This window comes from Meleagris gallopavo, chromosome 1 (assembly GCF_000146605.3).
Source record: "Meleagris gallopavo isolate NT-WF06-2002-E0010 breed Aviagen turkey brand Nicholas breeding stock chromosome 1, Turkey_5.1, whole genome shotgun sequence".
Taxonomy (NCBI): domain Eukaryota; kingdom Metazoa; phylum Chordata; class Aves; order Galliformes; family Phasianidae; genus Meleagris; species Meleagris gallopavo.
This window is the reverse complement of record NC_015011.2, coordinates 183,363,843-183,387,763: the sequence shown is the minus strand read 5'-3', so window position 1 is coordinate 183,387,763 and position 23,921 is coordinate 183,363,843. Positions and strand designations below refer to the sequence as shown.

The 23,921-nt window shown below is 39.8% G+C and overlaps 1 protein-coding gene across 1 annotated transcript in view; it reads right to left on the bottom strand.

The window, feature by feature from the left end:
- The window catches only part of RSF1 (remodeling and spacing factor 1), a 37,934-nt gene that overhangs the window by 5,578 nt on the left and 8,435 nt on the right, over positions 1-23,921 (bottom strand). Inside the window, exons 6-15 of the mRNA XM_010706155.2 lie at positions 19,038-20,761; positions 16,858-17,055; positions 15,863-15,967; positions 14,418-14,497; positions 10,267-10,321; positions 8,967-9,076; positions 6,381-6,448; positions 5,061-5,268; positions 3,494-3,717; positions 1,376-1,567 (exon numbers count right to left, since the gene is read on the bottom strand). Coding sequence (XP_010704457.2) covers positions 1,376-1,567; positions 3,494-3,717; positions 5,061-5,268; positions 6,381-6,448; positions 8,967-9,076; positions 10,267-10,321; positions 14,418-14,497; positions 15,863-15,967; positions 16,858-17,055; positions 19,038-20,761 — 2,964 coding nt within the window. The remainder of the gene's footprint in view (positions 1-1,375; positions 1,568-3,493; positions 3,718-5,060; positions 5,269-6,380; positions 6,449-8,966; positions 9,077-10,266; positions 10,322-14,417; positions 14,498-15,862; positions 15,968-16,857; positions 17,056-19,037; positions 20,762-23,921) is intronic.

Genomic DNA, 23,921 nt, shown 5'->3' with positions numbered 1-23,921 from the left:
ACTACCTTCAAAAAAATATATATACATACATATACATGCACACAACTTACTATCTTCCCCCCACCAAATTCTACAGGACTTCTTTCAAAGCACATGAACACTGTTTGAATGTGGCTGGAAGGCTGCTGTCCCTCAATGGAAGGCCTTTTCCTTGCAAACTGGCTTAGGTGAAAAAAGACTAACTGAAAAATCAAACACCACTGGCTTTCTCCTTGCTATTTCCACTAGAAATGCATGCAAATTGTCATTTTTAAAGGTATTATCAGTGTAGGTTCAGGTTGCTGGAGACTTTGTCAGAGTTCCAGTATTTTCAACGTAATTACATTTCCAGTAACTGTTACATACTTTTTACATTAGAACCGTGGGAAACTACTGGAATGGTACTAAATGGCATTGGGTTTAGTATGCAAAAAAAGCCAGTACCAAAAATACCTGAAGAAATGGGTTTTCATGTACAAAAGATACCATCAATCAGGCATTGTTTAAAGTCACAAGTGCAGGTAGCAAAGAAAAAGTCAGCCACCATATAGCAGATCGTGAGCAGACAGCCTATATATCCTATTTCTGAGAACAGACTGTATACTGAAGAATGAGATCAAGTTTTCAAGATACCATATGGTTGCAATACATACTTGCTTCCCTTCATGGAAGAGGATCCTGAAACATTCTATAGACTCAGGCCAGCACTTCCAAAACTTACCTTCAGGTGCCCTGACACCCACTGCAACCTGTAAAGCTCAGCACATCTCAGTGCCGAACAGATGGTTCTCATGAGCTGGGCACCAGAATTCAAAGGACCCAAAGCCTTCACAGTGGCTGTGTTTGTACAAGCTAATTTTGTATTTAAATACACATCAGTGGCTCATGGAGTGACTGACAGTACTGCGAGCAGGTTTTCTGTTACATCATACACACCTACACTGATTGCAGCACCTTCAAAAAGGAGACTGCATTGGAAAAGGCTGAACAACCACAAAGGAAGGTAGTAGGGTGGCATACCGATCTATGAAAACAATCAGGGCACCAGAAGGCAAAAAAGAATCTTTGAGCATTCGTGGAGAAGGCTTTGTGGCCTCTTAAACAGAGAAGTGGCAAAACAGTGACATTAATTACAGCTTTGAAATGCCACCACTCATTGCCAGACACAGTAAAGTCAGACCCTGTGAGGCCAGAGCAGGGACAGTGACTCTGAGAAATAACCATAATGGCACATCACACAGTACCTGCGGGCTGCTTCACAAGGAAACAAGATTCTGAGAAACACTAAGGAACTTTAGAAAGAACATTTTCTGGGCATCTCTGAATTATACACAGTTTTCTCCTTAGGCTAATGCAGACATACAGCAGCTCCTGCAAATCAGACTGTGTGTTTTACCTTCACTATCTGAAGTGGAGAGCCTGCGTTTATGAACTCTTCTTAACTCCTTTCCATATCGGACACTTTTCTGAGAGCCATCGCTTTCTGAATCCTCCTTGTAGTTCACTTGCCTCTTCTGATTCCTTCTTGATCTTCTCCTCCTGGTTTCCAGGTAATCATCATCACTGTAATCTGTGTAATCACCACTCTCTGTACAGAAGAAAACAGCCGTGTCTCTTATTCCATTAAGACAAAACTGCACTATTTAGATAAGCTTTAGATCAGCACAGATAAAACCAGGCACATTTCCAGCACAGGAGAGTCTCAGCCATCACACCTCATTAGCCTGACCTATCTAAGGCTCACGCATCAGTTCTCCCTTTCACTGCCAGCAGCGAATTGCTTACTTTTAAAAAACCTTCTCACAAATCCTTTTTCATCAAACTCCCCCAGAGCAGGTTTTCTTCCCATGTTTTTGCTCCCTCATATCTACTGGTGCCAAAGATGCTTCCTCTACAATTCCTGACAGTTGAAGCAACCTGAATCAATGACATACACACTATCATTTCCAGGAAAGCCCCTTCTTTTTTTTTTTTTTTTTAATTTAAATGCATTGCACTCTGCTCAAATAATTCTTAGAACAGGTAGATGAATAGAAACAACAAAACGAGAATCCAGGTAAGATCTGACTTCAGAGTATTAAATCATTTACAACAAATCTAGGCTTAAAAGTTCACTTACAACAAAAACTATGGAGAAGAAACTTACCATTATTTTCAGTTCTTCCTGCACTGGACTACTGCACCTATTGGCTTTGAGAATTGAACGTATTTACATTTTAACAGTTAACATCAGCTCTGAGTCAACTTCTGCTGCTTTTTCACTGAGCTGTGCCAGAGGAATTATCCTGAGATCACAGTACATTCCTATATGCAATCCATATTGTTCTTAAATTACTGACTGACACCAGGGACAGATCAAAGCAGCAATCCTCTTTACCTCCTAAAATGTTACAGAAAGGGTCACAGCCAGGCTTTTTCTGGCCCTCAGAAAAAGCTCCCATCTCTGGAGACTGAAAACAAAGCCACTCACAGGGAACATTACTTCTTTAACTCAAAACAGAGCTCAGGCAGGATCCTGAGGACAGCAATAGGGGTAAAGAAGAACAGTTATGCAGTTATATATCTAAGGAATTACGTTGGAATCAGTGAGGCAAGGCTCTACCAACCAACACTTTGCTGCAAAAGTAAGAAAACTACACTGCATTCAGCGTTTCCTCTTCCTGCTCTTTTTTAAAACAGGATGCTTCTGATGGTACAGAATGGGGTTCTGATCTTCTCGCAGATACGTGTTCACAAAGGAACAGATTTGCTTGTAGGCATTACAGAGTAGATGGCCAAATTCTTTGGATCTTCAAGGTTCTGCAATTATCTTCATTACCAACTGCTCACATTTAGTGCAGTGATGCATTCAGGACAGGAAGACAGCAATTAGTGCAAGTGCATGTGGCTATCTTGATCTGTTCTTGCATTAACCCTCCTTTTGGAAGCCAGTACTTCAAATCAACCTACTACAACATGATCCTGTCTACATTCAATGAAAACATTTACCTACAACTACAATTTGCAACAGATAAAACATTGAAAAGGTAAGCTCTGAAACACTGAATGCCATACAAAACTGACAGCAGCTGAAGGAATTAGTTTTCCACACAAAGTGAGGGAAAATGCTTCTTTCAGAAGAGGCTTTTTCAAAGTTTTTCAGGAGATCTTTAAGTACATAGAAAGAAGAATATTTCTGCCTCCATCCTTTGTATTCCCTGCAATCATGTTCCAAACAGACAGGTACGTGAGAGCTGAAATTGTCCACAAAGGACACGACATAACAGGAGCATACATTTAAATACAGACTGATTTTAAATGCCAAGAACCTAGTACTCAGGAACAGCTTCCTTTAGAACACTCACAGCAGAACAAAGCAGCAAACAGCTTTACAGAAAGGAAGCAAAAATGACATACACATGACCAAAGGAACCAAAACCATTAGCATCCATGTCATGACAGGAAACTGAGACTTCCACTCTTCCTCTCTCCAGCACAAAATATTCCATACATTTAAAAGACCACTTATACTCACCAGTTTCTCTGCTTGAATTGTCCTCGGAATCTTCATCTTCATCATCTTCAGAGTATTTTTTCTTGACTGTTTTCCTTCGTAACCGCCTGCTTTGCCTCATGGGCCTGGAGAGATGTCTCCTGGATATGCGGGCACAGAACTCGGAATCGCTGTCTTCGTTTGATGGTGGATCATCTTCACTTTCGTCCAGATTTTCCTCTGATATAACAAACTCATCCTGAGATCTAAAACAAAGAATCGAAACATTACCTCCATGAGCCTACCTCAGTTAGGTGCAAAGCAGGCACCTAACAGAACTGCACAAATCTCACAGAAATGATGTGTACTAAAGATCCAGAGCGAGCAAACTGCCATCACTGACATGGAGTTTCTGTTTTCTCTTGGAAGACAGCTTTACAATGCATGACATTACACAGCGGGTCAGAACAGTGGGTGGATATGAATGTTACAGCAAAATGTGACCATAGGTGAGATTTAAACTGGATAAATTCTGAAGTGTTCACACTTCAACGTAACACTTGCATAGCAATACCTCTGCATAAGCATCACTTCTGAGGGAGGAAAACATGTTCTTTTTTTTAAAAAAAAACAGTGGAACACTGCAGGTGCACAGCCACTTGCATTTGGTTGCCAGCTGAATGTAAATCCCAGGATAACTTTCAAAAGGTATTCAGCAAAGAACTGAGTTGAAAATGCTTGAGCATAATTTAACAGACCTATGTGCTATTAATTCCAGAAAACTTCCAAACATTCCAATCATAGGTTGGATATTTTTAGCATGTTTTGCTCGTCTATTCACCACGTCATTGAAAATTCCTTAACATGGTCATATGCAAAAAACAAAGCTCTAGAGATATTTACATATGTAAATATATATAGGTGTAGGTCACCTATAAACTTTGTACATTGACTGTTCTACTGGATAAAGCTTTAAAAGCTTTAAAAGCTCAACTATGTTTCTTCATTGAAGCATTAAGAATATCTAAAATTATTATTTTTTAACATTACGTGTTTCCCAGTCTGAAAGATTAGAAATTCCAGGGAAAAATAATTTCAGTGAGCCAAAGCAATATTCATTCAGTCTCTAAAGCTTTGCATAACACACATTTGTTTTCTGCAGTGTAACCCTCTTCTTTGGCTGTGTTCAAACCTTATCTTTTAGAAAGCAAAAGGCAAGAGCTGATTCCAGAACCCAAAAGTCAAGTTTGGTATGCTGGAGAAATGGAGAAATTTTACTTTTCTGATTTCAAAATGGCAACCAGGCCAAATAAAGACCCCACAGAACAGGACATATTTTCAGAAGAACAACCCGCCTCACTTTAGCTACATCTTTGGTAAGGATGGGTTTTGCTTAAGATGGAGGTTGGATGACTGCAGCACGTGGATTTGAAGTATAGTTTTTCCAGCACAACTAAATTCAACTAAGCCAGGAGTATTTTTGCTGGCACTGTACAATGGTGTTCTGGATGCGGACACATTCTCCCAATGACCATTTTAGGGGCACTGCAGAGTCACAGAAACCCGAAGCAGGCAGTGACTCGTGGCAGAAGCTAAACTGGAGACTTACCCATCACTGATCTTAAACTCATCCTCGCTCTCTTCCTCGTCCAGATTACTGTCACTATCCAGGTCGTTTAGTCGCCGTCGTTTCTTGCGCCGTGCTGCAGCAGCCCTTTGGGGTCGCTTATTTTCTTTCCTTTCTTCCTCTAGGATTGTGGAAATGTCTTTTCCACGATGTCCTGTGATATTAGACATGTCTTTGCCTCTGCCAATGCCTGAATCCAGTGATAGAAAGGTGAAAATAAGAACAAGATTATTTTTGTTTAACTTTGCTCGTAACTTTTTTCCATGCCTCTTGCTTCAGATTATTTTTCGTAACTTCATATTTTTTTGATGCTGTCTGAAGCCTTATTCCTGACAAACACAGCCCCAGTTGTGGTCCCTGAGAAACAATGAGATCAACACAGAAAACAGAACGTAAATGTTGGCATTCTGCTACTTAACCACAGAATACATCTTCCCCCAGTGACAGTGTTTTCTGAATAGGGCAGATAGCAGAAAATACATCTTCTTCCTAAGGCCTTCATGTTCTTCTTGGAGTTTTGTTTAGGCTACTGTTTGGCCAATCAGCAGACTTTAAGAAAAGCTGGTTTTCCTGTTGAGGATTTAAGTTACATTTATTAAGGTCTTGTGTAACACACCCACAGACACAGAGTTTCAGATTGTCTGCATACATCCGCTGGCCTTCTGAGAACTGCTGTCTCTATAGAGATGCCGTATAAGGAAGGGATTAAGTTTCACAGCAGTTCTCTCCACACAAGCCAAGGTGATGCAGAAGCACAGATTCATCAGTCTCAGGTACTTTGGAAGATCTCTCTTTTGTTCCCTGTGGTGCCCCACCAAGCATCAACAAGTGCAATTGCACTTCATTTCATGTATAACTGAGAAGTGCTCACAGATCTGCATTAACACTTCAGGACTGTATCTGCAGACCCAGCCTTCAAAGGGTCCAAACGTGGACCAGATTCTGAGCCCAATATTTACAGGTGTCAGATGTCAGTGGTGCTAACTGCCACTCTCAAATTCAAAATATAGTGAATTAATCTTAAAAACTGTCTTGTCATGATTATTTACTGTATTCACATATTAAAACATGTACAAGTGGAATTTAACTATCAACATCAAGTGCTTTTTGGCATCTTCTGGCAGCTTGGCATGGCTATTTCCAAGGGAAATTATTTAGTGTGAGCCTAAAAGTGCAATAGTAAGAACTGTAAATTACACGGTGTGAGGGAGAGGACTCCATTCGTTGCCTGTCACACCAAAAGAAATTTGGTCTCAATCTTCATACCACCATTGGAATGAAAAACAAATATGAGAAACATACCTCCTCCATCAGCTTCCTTGATGTCATCTTCAATTGCCTCATCAATTGCCTCATCAAATTCATCAAACCTAAAAGTAACAGTTTTCATTTATGATTTTATGACATTACAGAAACATACCCCAACATCTAAAACTGCTTTAACCAACCATGCTGCATAGGTAATGGGCTGCATAAATGACAAAATAACATAGACAAAGGGGCAGACATGTGAGAAAACAGCCATTTTCTAAAAGATATGTTTATTATTTCTATTTACAAAGTATTTATCACTGACAGACCTTTTGGTACAGAGTTACACGAACAGAAAAGCACTTTAGTTTTACACAACACACTGCTGAATTTCATTTTTAATTTACGATACATAATTTGAAAATTATTTGCAATGGTATCAGTGGCACATTTCACACCAAACATTAGCAATGCCCTCACACCTTTTATAGGGATGACATACACACTGCCAATTTGCAAAACAGGATTCCAGGAAAGCACCTATTAAAGTCAGGGGATAATTATTCACCCTGTTGAAATTTGCCTTAAGAATTTGTAGCTTCATTTCTCCTCGGAGTAATTACACCTAATGGATTGGCAGCACTCTAAGCTGAACAGAGGAGATGTACTGTACAGAGCTCTTCACAGCAAAACACAAATAAACCATAAGGTAACGTTACATAACTAAATAGGAAAAAGAGAAACATTTTGCTTTTGTAAGCCTGCCTCAATCCCTGTACACGGAGTGGCTCATTGAAGGGGAATGGCAAATGGAGGAGAAAGAAGCCAGTCCTCCTACACAAAAGATGACTTCTTTAGATGGTTTCTGCAGTTAGGAATTGCAGTTTTGCAACAAGGGACTATTATCCGTATTACCCAAACTCTGCCTTGAGAAATTACATGCAAAAAGTACAACTTGTATTATCTTTGTAGGAAAGACATTTTGTTCAGATTATTTTCTTCTCATTTTTCTGTTTTTAAAATAGAAATGACTGTGCATGGGACAATACTTTCTTCAAAGATTTGGCTTGCCAGGCACTAAAGAAAGATTACAGGTTTATCTCCGTCCTCTATTGTAACCTCTAGCAGAAGAAGACAAGAACAGATCTGGTATTACTCTGTAACCCAACAGCAGCCATAAAACGCCTTTTAAAGTGAGGTGACTGATTGCTGGTCTTCCTGTATATCCCGAGAACAGCTGTATGTCATGTTTAAGGCAGCTTTGCACAGTAAGGAAGTAAGTCTGAAATTATTCCATCAATAAGACTTGTCCCACATTACTCAAACACTATTTTCCCTCTGGAGTGCTAACAAAAAAAACACCTTTAAAATGTGAGAAATCACTTAATGCTCTCAAATCACAAATAACCTGAAATCCAACATGGGCTGACAACTGCTTGTCAATTAACTGTAATGGCACATCATTTCTACTGCTGCTGCTTTATTCAGGAAGCAGGTTTTTGCTAACCTTCTCACAAAAGGAAAGCACAGATGACAAAAAAAGGAACTAACCTGTCTTCAGAGAACCAGAATGCTACACAATACAGATTTGTCTGTAAGCAGAATGAGACATTTAGCATTTATTTTCCCCCTCGGAAGGAAAGCACGCACAGTTCTCACTGACACTAATAGGACTTCACTGCAGACATATAGATTTGAAGTGACACACTGACATGTGCAATACTTTCACCAGCTCAAAGTTACGTGCGTGATGCAGTCTGTGAGACAGACTGTCATTTTCTATCAAAGACTGATTTTCAGAAGCAACATTACGATAAACATTATTTCCAACAACAGTCACTGCCTCTCTATAATGTGTGTCCTGCTGAAGTCATGCCAGATATCCTACAGGTAAGACTCCTGGCCAGATGCTGCCTGACCTGTCACAGACATAGCAGCAAATCTATCTAACTGTGTCCCTGGCATCACATTCCTTAATTTTAAAAGTTACAGAAACTCAACAGCTAAGTAAGATCAGAATGAGTTTGCTGAGTAGGCTGAAAATCCAACACAAAGGTCATATCTCTCCTCAATGGCACAACCAGACTGAGTTTATCCATGGTTATCTGCTGGAAAATTTTGGAAGTTGTAATGTTCTTGTTTATTATGATAAGGGTCTACAAAGAACAAGCACTGTGGGAAAGGCAAGACTCCTTATATTCTTAATGCAGCCAGGACAAAAAACACGAGCTCTCAGGCAGCAGTTCTCTTCTCCAGTCCCCACAGAGGAAAAAAAGAGAGATGGGAACTTCAGGCCTTTAGAGAGAAGCAAAAGTTTTCTCTTCCAATAGAAAGCAGGAGTATAATCCACTTGCTTTAACATACAGCAGGAGCTGCAACAACACCTTTTTTTTCTCCAGCATTGCTGAACAAAGTACCACTTTTTATGTTTTAACTTCTTATGCATCCAATTTTCAATATACAAAGTAATAAGCACCTCTGTTTCACAAACATCCAGCATAACTGGTATTCAGAGGAAACAATTTGGCCTCTCTTTTAAATGTGAAAGTATGCATGAGAAGCAGGAGGTTGAATGAGAAGGAAAATGATGGTATGGTTTATTTTTGCTTTATAAGCTATTTAAACAAACCTGCCTACCTGTAGCTTATGCATTTCCGGGTTCTGGTAGATCTCCTTTCAAGCAGCTTTGATTTGTGCTTTTTGGAATCTTTCTTTTTTTCTTCTTGACCTTCAGGGATTTCTGGCTCCTGTTGACATAAGACAGAAGTGTCAAGAAGTTCTCTTCACTCCCTCCAGATTTCTCATGCCTGTGCTCACGCCACACACAAACACATCACTCAAAGGTTCCACTGTACCACTGTGTTAATGCTACAGCAGCCAGGTGATGCTCCCAGCACCTGTAAATGCAGCAAGCTGAACAAACTGATCAGTTAAGTCTCTGTGCACAGTGACTCTGCCCCTGTGCCACCAGACTGTTCTTTGACCCATACAGCCAACAGCATGGGTGGCTTGTGCAGGGGCTGGCTTTGGTTTGAGCCACTACAAATGCTTTTACATGGCGCAGCTTTGATGAAATCCACACAGTTTAATTTTATGACGTTCTTTCCAATTTAGTCATTTTTTAAAAATCTGTGCCTGGGCTGAGTTTCAGACTCTCAGCCAGAGAGTCTCTTGCAAGTCTGCAAAATCTGTTATCATTTATCTGCTATCCAGAGACAGAGCGAGAAAGCTGGCTTTATTACTGTCAGCGTGGAAAGTCTATACCTAAACAGAAGTTTTGTTTTAAACTCTCATGGAAGAAGAGATGACATAATTTTGGATGAAGGCATCTGACTATGACATGAAGAAATTCACTTGAAAATGTATTCAAGAAGAGAGAAAAGGACAATCTCCACATGAATGAAAAGATTTATTTTTTCCTTTCCTGTAAAGTGAAATCACATAGGAGCATTTGTTACTAAAACACAAAATGTTGATAGTTTTTCATCAAATGTAACTTCAGTATGCATTCTTGGGAGGGAAATGTTATGCTTCTAATAGATACTATCTCCCACCCCTGTCAAAAAGCCAGAAAACACTCATCTCCCTCCATCTCTCCTAAAGGAAGGCTGGGACACTGGCTCAGACATAGATACCAGAGTTAATGAAACTGAATACCTACCCTTATAACTCAAAGAACGGCAATGGATTCTACTGACATCCCAATTTTAATGGGAGAAGTTGATAGTGAGATTCCTCACTGATGGAGGGTCCCAAAGCCCCTCCACTAAACTCAAGTTCAGACTAAAAGGAAGAACCTGGAATTGTTTCTGTCCTACATATACACACATCTTTCTTTCCAAGATACTCCTAGCTCTTCCAACACACCATTCAGAACCTTCTTCCTTAAGAAGTGTGGAAAATAAAAGAATCATACAACACAGATACAGTAACTTACCTGTGGTGGAATGATGTTCTCAATGCTGATACCCACGTACACCAGTCGCTCTTTTCTTTAGGAGAGAAAAAAGAAAATAAGCTCATAGAAAGACTGCAGATAATCAAAACAACACTGCAATTAGCACCATAACCATCCCACAAGGATGTACCAGCTGAAAAGTTGGAATTACATATTAAATCCCATGTGACTGCATTTTCCTGTATGAATAATGTAAGTGATTTCCAAAGAGTTCTCACAAACAATGGAGTTTGAAGATGCATGGTGGTTGAAGGGATGCATGGACAAGAGAACAACCTGCAGGATAATGAAGACATTCTATGCCTGAGCTGGTAGGAATTACTGGAGTGCAGGAAAAGCTAAAGAAGCATGGACACCTGATCCAGAGAACCAGGAGAGAGAACAGTGCTCAAATATAGCAAAAACTACTGTAAGGAAAAGTAGGCTGCCCTTATGGTCCACAGCAGGTAGGATTCAATCAATGTAAAATTGAGATCAGGCAGTAGCATCAAGCTTAGTTTAGCAAGCATCCACTGCCACCTGAATTGCCATGTCTGGCTCCTGGCCTCTGCTTGCTGCTCCAGTGGAACATCTGTCTGCCCCAAGATGCCTCAGACATCCTAGCACCTCTCCAACAGCACTAGGTTCTGATCTTTGTGCTAAGTAGGCAATCTATAACCTTTTCCATGAACATGAGAGATAATTTAAATAAATGAAAGTAACTCAGAAAGCTGGTGAGCCTGCAAGGACTCTGAAAGTGTGTGATACCTCTATAGATTTTAACATTATTTTGAATAAAGTGATTTAGAACACAGCTGCTGCAGGGACAAGGTATGATATTTGCCAGAAGACCTCCAGCTTTCAAGATCTGGTGAAGCATCACCATGGTTGAAATGAAATCATGCAAGAACCAATGCTTTCTGATTTTTTTGAGATAAAGATTCTGCATTAATCAACTTCTGCAGTTACACTGCGTAGCTGCACTGAGCACACACCCAATTACAATGGACTTGCAACAGGACGCATCACGTACACAAGTCATCCACACTTTTACCCAATCATCCTTCATCCCTGGAGGTGTTAATGGACAGATTAGATGGGGCCCTGGGTAACCTCATCTAGTGACTGGGCAACCTGATCAACGCAGCCTGCAGCAAGGTTTTGGAACCATGATCTTGGAGGGCCCTTCCAAGCCAAGCCATTCTAGGATTCTATGACCCAACACCTCTACTTCAAATGTGCATCATTTTGTGCAAATAGTTACAGGCATCTAAGAGTAAAAATTTGGTTTCCAATACTTTGATTAATTTGGAAAGAATCTATGTCAATTTGAAAGTAGTTTTCTCATTAGCCTTCTGCATTATACATTTTTATGCAACAATCTTCTGAGAACTATCTACTAAAAGAATGTAACATCATATTTTTTTATTAAATAACCCAAATACATATAGTTCCTAAAGTAATGCCAACAAGGAGTACAAACGGATTTTAGGTTATTTTAAAGCCAAAAAGGTCATAAGCTTTGGCAACTCCGTATCATATCAAAATAGAAAATGTTGGTTTTCTATTAAAGTAATTGTTTCTGCCTCCTAATATCAACTCTCCAAACTGACAGACCAAAAGAAACGTCCACCCTGAGCACCATGAGATTGGTTGGATGAGGAGGAAATTTTACCCTTTGCAAAGTCACTGTGTTCTAGAAATGTGATTAAGTAGCACCTTAAGGAAAGGAATACAACTCCTAAAATCAGAAAGGAACTAAAAATAAAAACATTTTAATGTACAGTGAATGTCTTTGATGGTCTCTTCCATTTCTCATTTCTTTTAATGCAAAGCATGAAGAAATGGGAGGTATGAAAACAATGCAGCTGTTTTAAGCATGATCCATGAAGGTTCTGAGATCTGCTTTACCTCCCCCAGCTTAGGCACTCACTAACACTTCAGTAACACTAACCAATAGCGTAAACATCTTCACCAACAGGTTTGGAACTGTGGGATGCTGATGGGCCCCAGCTAGTTACGAACACATACTATAAGAATCTAGAAAACACTGCTACAGGGAAGTTAGGAGTACATGAAAGGAAGTGCTCCGCCTGATGTGGCCTGCAAGAAGTAGAGAATCCCCAGTGGGATTTTCTATAAAGAAGTCTGAGAGTCTCTTGTAAGATTAAAAGTGGCATCCAGAACAGCTCTGATGCCCACTCCTGGCTTGTCATAGCACATGATTACGGGAGTTTGAGTGTAGACACCTGAAATTCAGCCACCTCAAATTCAGGAAGGGGAGAAAAATAAGGGTATGACTTTGGTGTATGTATTTGTCAGAGTTGTCAGAGAACTGAAAAGTTTTCACTGAACATCTGTGGCACTTTGGGGATGTGTAAGAACACAGCTGAACAGCTGAATCAATTTTAATCAGATTCCTGAAAGGTTGGCAATAACTGCACAAGCACAACAGTGTCACCAGTTCAAAAACCAACACTGAATCTGATAACAATACAAGAAGCTGTTACGTGTGAGTGCCCATGATGAGACATTTTGCCCCAGCAAAACAGACAAGAGATACTCTGTGATCTTATAGAAACATTAATGTTTCTGTGCCCCAAACAACCAACTGTAATTTAAACAGCAGTAAAAAAGAACAGACTATCATTTCCTCTAGCATCACAACTCTTGCTCTCTTCAGCCTTCTCACCTGGCAATTTACTAAAATATACCACCATTAAGTTGAAAAACTTCTATATTCAATTACTGTATCACAAAATCTTTATAACCTAAACTCACTTCTCTCTTTCTAAAAGAAACCTTTACAACAGAAAACATTAGGTTAATTTGGAATGAGGATCAGATTGCAAAATGGTTGTGAAACATCTGTTTCAGACACTGAAGACTGCTACTGTATTGATTGTGTGCCCTCCTGTAACAGTTAGAAAGCCATATTCCTATGCAATACTACTGAGTTCAAAGAAGTACCACAGGATGGAAAAAAAACTGCATTGCAAGTAATGGTTGCCTGCAGAATATTTACCAAAGTAAGACCAAAAATATTGTTCATTAGCAATGAGACTTCCCACCATAAAACAGAGCAGCAGATACAGTTCTGTGTTCCGCACTCCTGCACAGATGGAGGTTGTTTGTAAGCTGAGCTCACTCACAAAAAAAGCTAATTGCTTTGTTCTCACAGCTACAAATTCACTAATTGGCAAACCAAGGGTAATTTCTCTATAGTGTATTTTACTAGATCCACTCTGAGCAGAAGCTGAGAACAGTTGGTACCTGATCTGCCACTGTCACTGTTGCTGCTACAACAGCAATCACAGGCAGGAGGTCTGAAAGAGCCTGAACACGAACATGGATTCTGCTCCACTCTCCCAAGCACCAAATCACTGTATCTCATGTGGTGTCAGTGTCATGCTACAAATAAAAACCTGCCCAGTTACTGCATTTAAAGAGGTCTCATCTTCAGGTGAATTTTGCCTTTTAAGATACAATTAATGCAAAATTGTGCTTAATAATTGTACAGATGTCACTAAATGTTAAAGAGCGCTCAATATACAAGCCATGTATTATGTAAATTCTGTTTCATGTCCCTCTTTACCAGATCTGAAAACTGCAGATAGGATGTTCGAGCAGTAAGGATGCTGCCCACAAACACAGCAGACTGGTTTGCACTGAGCCTTTGGAAATGGCTGGAGTGAATGCAAAATGTCAGCCAAAGCTGTGACTCAGATGCACTATGGCAACTGCACCATCTTGTAAAACAGGTAAAGTTTAACAGAATCTAAAGCAACACGACTCAGAAACCACATTAATCTGGATTACCTTTATACCAAAGGCAGAGGTTAATCTTGCTGTCAGCAGGATATTTACACGTGGATGACAGTATTAATAACATGCAGCTGAACCAGTGCTGAACACCATTTAAGTACAGCTGTGGGAAAGCCAAAATCACCTCCTGACACCTTGACCCAAGTTCAATGCAAGTTATTTATCTTTTCTAATTATCGGACTTTTTCACCTTTCTTGTAAGCCCTCCCAGCACTGCACCACCAGTAACATCTAATCAGTGTGAAGAGGAAACTGGGCTGGTCTCCAGTTTCCTTTTAATGCATGTACAGTCACAGTTTGCTGTGAACACAGCCATACAGCAGTACCTGCGTTCTGCACGCTCCTTCTTTTTTAAGACGACATCCAAATCTTGTAATTGTTCTTCTAATTTCTCACAGAGTAATTTCTAAGGGAATGAAAAACAGGATTAGTTTCTTTCAGAACTGTTTCCATCTCCTGTTCAGACACTTCGTGCACTATTAATTCATGTCAACATACATACATGAAGCTGTGTTAGCAGTGCTATCTGTATTTATCTTAACCTTTGGAGAGATGTGTGTCTATGGACACCACAGATAAAAGGCATAGGCACGTTCCAGCACCATTTTTAGCCAAATATTCCATATCTTAGAATGCCATTTAATAATCCAGGAGCCATGTGTAACAATGACTCTTTATGGACAAGCTGTGCCTTGTTTCATGTCCATACCTCATCACACTATTTCCAAGGATGATCATCACACTTTCACAAATCTGTTATTTTTCATGTTGAAAATTACTAAACAGCAACCAAGCAAGGAGATGACTTAACTGCAAGCAGCAATATGAAATTCTTTAAGGAAGAAAACATTCTTGAACATTCTTGTGATTCAAGATCATGACTACTTAACCCAAACTACTTCTCAGAAGACAACTGAAAACCAATGCACAATACAGCTGTGTCATGCCATGGTCAAGGTGGCAAGCATTTTGCAGAGCTACAGCCATTTTGACAAAGGATTTTTCAAAAAGAAAGGTAGATCAGAGATCTTCAGGCAGACTATTCTGAAAACGTGCATAGGGTGGTTCCCCATTCAGTTAACAGGAACAGCACTGCACTCTCTCTGGCTTATCCTTCCAAGTATCACCACTGCAATTCCTGCTATTTAGATATACTTAAAATTAAACAAGACATATGCACAACATTTTTTAACTTTTTTTTTTTTAAGAAGCAGCTCATAACCTTTGAAAAAGTGCTCATACTTGTCTGTTACTCAGCAGGGAAAACACTGGGTTTTCTAGGAGATGCTAACCAGAAATGGCAGCTTTCTCTACCAGCTTCTGAGCAAATGTCTCTGAAGGAGGAACAGTACTTCAGAAACAGCTGCTTGCTTTGATCCCTGATTATTCCTTGCTGGACTTGATCCTTAAGGCTCCCTTCCAACTCAGGAAATTCTGATTCTATGCTTCTCCCTTCTGGATGACAATGTGATGCTTCTTTGGATAAAATTATGATTTTATACTCCTAATACTATGTTATTCTTTAAGTTGCTAAACATAAGAAAAAAACCCAGCAACATGCAGTATTTATCACTAACAGAAGAAAAAAAGGGAAAGGAAAACCACCTCATAAAACAGTTTTACTAATGGCTACGGGGAAGACCAGCATCTCTACAATGCATCACGGTCTGCTTTGTAACAGAAAAAAAAAAGATGAAAGAAAGAAACTGTTAAAGCCCCAACAAATCTCCACAACCACAATGCTGAAAGTGAAGCGGAACAGGAACCATACGTGCTGGCAAGGTGGGCAGAACCATTCTCCATCAGGGATTATCATCAAAGGAGGGCGAAGGCAAGCTGTATGGTATCCACTGTCACAGGAATCACATAACAAAATCTGTTGAAACAAAACAAATCATGAATATCTTTTGGCATTCGCAACGTGTAACAAGCTCCAGAACTATTTTCCCTGCCAACACAGAAGCACTTCATAAATACTTTGGACTGTGCCAAAGTAAAAAAAATCCTGTATCACTTATCACTGGATGTTTCCAAGGCCACGGGTGATTTTTATGAGCAAGTTTATGTATCACAGTTTTCCACTTTAGCACCGGATTTCATCTTGTGTTGTATTCTCAGGCAACTCAGCACTACTGGATTACACAGACTGCATACACATACTATGGAATCCTGTAATGCTTTCCAGACCCTGGACTAAGTAGAAAACTACATCTGGACAAGATGTGGTGGGAACTGTTTTCCCTGAGCACTTACATCCACATGAAGGAAACCTGGCCATACAGGCCAGAAGGGAACCACAGCAATCTTAGGTAGTTTCCTCAGCTGGGGTGTTCTTATGTCCAGGGTGGTAAAGAGAGACTCACAGACTCTCTGGGGTATGCAGAACCAGGCAACTACTGGGATTCCTCCTTAGCTGGGTAAAGCTATTTCCATTAAAACTGAGCAATAATGCTCACATAAACTGTGTGACCGTCCAGTGGAATACTCATCTTTAGCATCCTAACATTCTAACTGTCTCAACCATGCTGGGATATCTTTCACACACCTGAGAATATGCTCATTGTGTGGACTCACAGCATTTCCCACATAATCAGAAGAATCTATGACAGTATGTACTACTGATGAACCAGCACCATAAACATCAGAAGCACTGAAAGCTTGTTGGGCTTCTACACACTGCCACCCCACAGAATGGTGTACCTTCAGACACTCCTCTGATCTACCAGAACTGCCCGAATCACTCAGAAGGTTTCCCCCAAAGCCTACCAGCTCAGGGTGGTTGGGAAGGCCACACTTCTTGCATGGTTCATCATCGTCAGCAGGTGCAGCTTCTTCTTCCTCCTCTTCTTCCTCTTCCTCCTCTTCATCAGAGTTTTTTTCACTCTCTGAGTCTTCACTTTCTTCATTGCTTGAGTATTTCCACCTGCCACGTGTTCGTGTACCCGTCCACCGAACTTTGCTTCTCTGAGTGATACCAGTTCAAAGAGAAAACACAAAGGAAACTTACAGTTTCTTTCCAGATCCTAAAAGATATTTTTCTCTACAGTAAAGTGATCCATCTCAATCAGAACAGTTGCAATAATTTCACAAGAGAACATTTCAAGGAACAGACACCTTCAATGAGCCCTGAAGTTCAACAGGATACTAAAGGCAGAAAACTATTGTATCTACCTGCAGAGAAATTTTCAAATGAGATCTCAGACCAAAAAGACAGACCAGTGACTGAGGCCCTTCTTCTGAACATGGTGAATTCCACATTTGAAGTTTTTTTATGATAGTTCTCCACAATCCAAACAGAATATATGTATACGTATAGTTGGCTTTTTTTCTTTTTTAACATACACTTCATCTCTTTCATTTTGCTTTAGGAAACATGCTTACACTCTAACAGGTACATTAATTTCAGTGTTTTAGAAGCTCCCTTTTATGATAGGCAGAGTTTTATGAAACAAAATCAGTGCACCATGTAAGGGCACAGTCTGCTTTCACATTTATATTTTTCCATTCTCTTTCATAAGTAAAAAAACGATTCATTAGATGCTAGTTGAAAAGGGCATTCACCCCTTTATATCATACCCACCTTAATAAAATAACCACATGTCTTACCAGTGAGTTATTTGGACATTTATTTATTTTAAGGACTGGAAAAATGACTTCTCTCATCTACTACATGAAGTGTTAAGTTTTATCAGAGATTTGCTTAAAATATATTTTGGATGAAAAACAGAATTCCAATTACAATTCAGAATCCCATTTTGCATTAGTTAAAACTACTTCCTACAATCAGAAGGATATTTTAACTTCACAATAATATACCAAAAATTCAAGTTCTCACAAATATTTTTTACCCTCCAGAAACTGAAAAAGGAAAATATCCTCCCTAGGTTTTTCAGCTCAAAACACTTTTCATTTATGACTAGGTTACTCGCTGTTCTGAACCAGCTAACAAAACCAAAATGTACAAAATATTCTGCAGGACACACTCACACCACAGCAATACATCATACTGGTAAAATTTCATTCAGGTTCTTATCGTTAACTTCTGTCTCTTTAGTGATGTCATTGTTCACTAAAATTTAGTAGAAAACTGTACTTTAAATCCATGAGAGAATTAATTTAATTTGAGGCCTCATCATACGTCATCTTTATTTTGAATCTATCTTTAAAGAACCTCTTCAACAAGAAAAAAAAAAAGATGAAATATTCAGTAAAACTGTTCATTTTATGAAGGTTATTCAGAACTTGCTGAATATGAGCGTGTGTTGGTAAAACTACAGGAACAATAAGGAAATACACAGCAGTGAAATATTAAGAGGATTTCAAGTTGATAGAAAAGAGTGTACTTAAAAATACAGACTGCTTTTTCCTCCTTGCTTTTCTTTGGCATTGCACATCCAAAAACATAAAGAAGTTAAATGAATAAAGCTGTTGATAATTACATTATTTTACAAGCACTATGTAAAGATGCACATTTAACTTTTTGTATGAAAAAGACCCTCTGCCCAGAGCAAATTGTGTATCCCATACGTAAGAAGCCATAATATTTGTTTCTTTGCTTATGCTCATTCTCAAACTGGCCACCCAGACACCAGCAAGTGTCCACCTAGAAAATCCACAGGATTTTCTCCATTGGAAGAATGGAAGTCTCCATTCAGCCACAAAGTTAGACTGACTCAGGTCTGATTATGTCATGTTTTAAAAGTACTCACTTGGATTGATTTGGTCTTTGTTTCACTTACAAGAAAAATGTTAGAAGCTGCTAAGTCAACAGATATTAGCACTCTCTTAGGGGGTGGTTTTAAGTTGGCTGAATCCACTAACCAGACTGCAAATCTAGCTCCACGCAAAGGCTGCCCAAAGGGAAGTAATCCTTAATATTCTTATGTAAATGCATGTACTCCTATTAGGAAAGACTGTGGCAACCCCAAACAGTAAAACTATATTACCTTGTTAACCTTAGAATTTGACTCCTTCTCTTGTTTTTTTGCATCTTCTTTTCTTTCCTGCTTATGAGCAGGTTTCTCCTCTTCCTCTTCAGATCGTTTTTTGTCAGATTTCTGATCCCGAGTCTCCACAACTTTTGGAGTAGGCTTAGATATTCTTGGGGATCTCCTTAACGTGCGGCCAGCAGTGACGTCTTCTGGTGGTGTTTCTGCCTTTCTCTTCCTACTGGAGATCCTGATAGTTAATTTAATCCCTTCTTTCTGTCTTTCAGAAGTTATTTCTTTATTATCTGTTGTGCAGCTTTCTTCTTCAGAAACTAGTTTATACTTAAATTTGCTTTTAGGTGTTGGGGAATCCTTTTTACTCTCGGAGGAGTTCTCTAGATTGGACGCGTGGGCATCATCTAATCCCTCTGGCTCCGGCTTGTCAGCTTCAGGCTCTTCCTCTGGTTTTTCAGGGCTGGATTTTTCTGCTACTTGGCTCTCCTCAAGGAGAGCAGGTTTAGCATCAGAGCCCTCCGCTTCCAAAACAGTCTTCTCTAAAGTAACAGGAGAAGAAGATGGAGGGGGTGTCTCAGCAGCTTTGGGAGAATCAGGTTTCTCCTCAGGCTCGTTTCTGCTTTTCAAGGTCTCTTCCTCAGATGCTGCAGGCTTGGGCAGTTCTGCAGGAGCAGATGCATCTGTGGGCTTCTCCAGCTTCTCTAAACATTCTTTGGGTGGCGGCAGTCTGTCCTTTTTGATTATCGTGGCTAGTTTCTCTTCAGATTTTTTGGCACAGTCTTCAGAGTTTGAAGATTCTTCCGCTACCATTTCAGTAGCTGGACTGTCAAGGTTCTCTTTCTCCACAGGACTAGATTCCTCCTTTGAAGGCACTTTCTGATTTGAAACCTCAGAGACCACAGCTCCTAGCTCTTTCACCACAGTTACCGCATTTTTCTCAACCTCACCTGCTTTTATAATTTTACTAACAGAATTTAGGGAGTCTGATACCTTTTCCCCACTTTTACCATTTTTCTCTTTTAATGAGCTGCTGTCTTCCTTTGTACCAACGGAGTGCTCCGACCTATTATTCTGTATGACACTTGGGGTTATTTTCTCACTGCTAACCTCTCCATTTACCAGCACTTTCCCATCGGGACATAAAGCAGTAATTGTAGGGACTCTCTTAAAAGTTTCCTCTTCTGGTTTCCCCTCTTCCTTCAAGACATCCTTCGTTGGAGTCACACATTTACACAGGGACCCCTTTATAGGACTGTCATAGTCATCTGTCAGCTTGATCTCTCTCTTTTTAAGGGGTATTTTTGCCTGCTGGTCATTTTTAAGTTTCTCGCTTTCTTCTACAGATTTCTCCACAATTTCCTGGGGAGTTTTGACATTAACACAAAATTCTAACCTCTCGGGCTCATGAACTGCTATTTTGTCAGTAGAACTTTTTACTTCTTTTAGGTCTTTTGGTTCTATTTTGTTTTCCTTCACCTCTGCTTTAACAGGCTTGACATTTTCTTTAAAGGAGTCACTTTCCTCTTTGACAGTTTGTTTCTCTTCGTTGTATTCCGAAGGCTTCTCTAATTTTACTATTACTGGCAATTTTATAATTTCTTTTTCTTCAGCCTTCTCTATTTTCATCATGTTTTCATCCTCTTTAACCACAGGAAGAGGAAGATTTTCCAGTTCCTTTGACTGTTCCTCCACCTCGTCTTTTTCTTCTTTGATTTTTAATTGGTTTTCTGTTGACAGAGAAAAATAACGATGTAACAACCAGGGGACCTATAGAATTACAAACAGTATCCATCAAAATGAAGGCCTATCTAAAAAAATCAACAACCCAAAGCTCCCTGCAAATAAATATTCTCTCCTGGAATTATTAGGAGCCTGGCTTGTCTCAAGCTATCATTAAGCAAGGAGGTTGCCAATTTTTAGCTAGAGAATCACCATTTGACTTAATTACACGCCAAGATAAACCTAAATTTCAGATGCTTTTAGCAGAATTCTATACTTATCCTCCTTCGTACATCTCAATTCCCTCTTCAGTTGTAATACAATACCTTCAAAGAACAGATACAGAAAACCTAAGCACAGCGTGCAAGAAGCATCAACTTTCAAGAAATCTCTCTTGAGTGTCTGAGTTTTTTTCACAAAGCAGACCATGCTGCAAGATCCCATGCTCTTCAAGTCAAATCCTACACACAGAACCATAAGGTGGAAGGGATCACAAAGATCACAGAGTCCCAATCCCCTGCCATGGGCAGGGTTGCCACCCACTAGGTCAGGCTGTTCAGGAGACTCAGAGCTCTTCCCATAATCTGGTATTCACATGAATCGGTTCCCTGTTTGTAGACACTTTTATTTCAAGAAACATCTAACTGTTGTATTTCAACATTTCGGGGGGGAGGAAACAACCAACAGAAAATTCACCTGGATTCTATTCCTGGGCAGTGGCTACATCTTCTATATACAATCAAAATGCATTGAACAGATCGTATTCTACATTCACTTCATTTGCCATTTCTAAGACAAACATACACCAAGAAAATCCCGCAGAGCTTAAAAAATTAGATCATGCCTGCTTTGCTTAAGCAATTGTGAATCACTGGGGCGCAAAATACAGTTACAGCATTCAGAAGAATCCATACATTTATTCTGTTGCTCTGCATTTCATACAATTACTTATCATTACTGACGCTACTTAACATCTCAGGTGTTTTATTTTGCCATGCTTTTTGAGTCAGGTAGGGACAGAGCTAATTAGAAAAAGCAAAGATGATACAGTACAGATAGTGTAACAGCATCTTCTGCCATCTGGAAGATGCTACAGAACAGGTGCCGTAACTCCCAACAAAGCCATGTTTTCTTTCTTCTACCTCATCCCTCTCCCTCCACACCGGTGTGACTCTTTTCCAAGCTGAGAGCTCCCCAAAGTGATTACCAACATGAAAGGCAAGAACGTTAAGATGTTAATTACATTTAGAGAAAATAAACATTTTACAAAAGAAAAGAGCGGTGAAGAAGCAAGTCATATATTTTTGAATGGTTCTAAATACAAAGAACATACCCAAATAAGCCTCAGCAAGTAGCAAAGGGTGCAAGATGCATCTCCAGATGCAAGAGATGCAACCAGAAGCAATAACAGTTTGAAGGCTGAAGGATGCTTGTTTCTCCCTTCATAGAGGTAATCACCACTCTGAGCTCTTGTAACATTAAAGCCACCTCTCTAAAGACATTTGTCAGTAATTGACAGTGACACATTCAGTGTGCATGTATCCTTCCACTTTCTCTTCACATCTTTCTGGATTGACTTATTTGAACCATTTCTTCCTATCATCAACTGCTTTTTCCCAACTAACATCACCAGAATCCCAAATCTCTTCCTGCACTAATAAAGCAATGGCTGTTCTAAGATCTACTTTTTAACTCTCCCAGCTGCTGAAAAAGCACTTGATATGCCATAATGACTCAGCAGATGCACAAATTGTCTTAAAGCTATTCAAGTCGAGAAGGCTAGGTAAAAAAAAAGCAAGAACTGGATCCATTTATTTTTGAATGAACGATTTTAATGCTACTTGGAAAGCTGTCAAAGCAGCTTTCAGTCCTTCTGATAAATTTTCATAGAACCTTTGAAGGGCTTTTATATATTCCTAGAATTTGAGGATAGTTTGATGACTAATAGGAAGAATTATTAAACTTAACTGATCAAAGTGCTGCTCTGTGAGTATATTGGCTGCAATTAAATCAGAGCATATATAAATAATGTCTTTAATCATTAGGTCTGCGGGACTAGCGCCTAGGAGTGATCCTGCATGGCAGCAGAGCCAGTGACTTTGGTGACACAGGAGTGTGGAAAAGGACTTTGGGACTTGTCTACAGCGGAGACTTCAGTTAAGATGTTATAAAATGAATTGTTCTGACTTCAGTAAAATCATATTCAAAAAGGAGGTCTTGATTATGTTATTTAAGCTGACCTGACTAATTCTTAGTCAGACAAAAGGAAGATCAGTACTCTAGAATGAATTCTGCAGTATCAGTAACCACATAGATTCTGTTGTCAGATGCATGCAAAGGTAGATACTGGTCTTAGATGGAGACAATTCTCACAGTGTTTGTCACAATTTACTGCGATTTCTGCACTTGTTTTTTAACACTCCCAAACCCAATTTATACTTATCTAAATGTTTCATTTATTTCTTCCATTCTACAATGTTTGTTGAGAAGAACACAAATGAGAAGCATTTCTCTTTGATACTGAGAACCAGGACAGGTCTCGCTAATGTTGTATATCCAGTTAACTGCAGAACCGCAGAATGGCATGGGTTGGAAGGGACCTCAAGAGGTCATTGAGTCCATCCCCCTGCTAAAGCAAATTCCCTACAATAGGTGGCAATGGTAGGTGTCCATATGGGTCTTGAATATCTCCATAAAAGGAGACTCCAACATCTCTCTGGACAATCTGTTCCAGGGCTCCATCACCCTTACTGTAAAGAACCTCTTCCATATGTTAGTATGGAACTTCTTATGTTCAAGTTTTAGGCCATTACTCCTTGTCCTATCCAAGAAGAGCCTGACCTCATCTACTTACCTCCCACCTCCCTTCAGATACTTATAAACATTTATCAGATCTCCTCTCAGTCATCTTCTGAACATACCCAGGTTACTTTCCTCATACGAGCGGAGCTCCAGGCCCTCTATTGTCTTTGTGGCCCTCCTCTGGACTCCTTCCAGGAGATCCCTGACTTTTGAACTGGGGAGCCCAGAACTGGATACAGCAGTCTAACTGTGGCTTCAACAGGGCAGAGTAGAGGGGGAAGATCACCTCCCCTGACCTGCTGGCCACACTCTTTTTAATGCACCCCAGGATCCCACTGGCCTTCTTGGCCACAAAGGTTACACTGC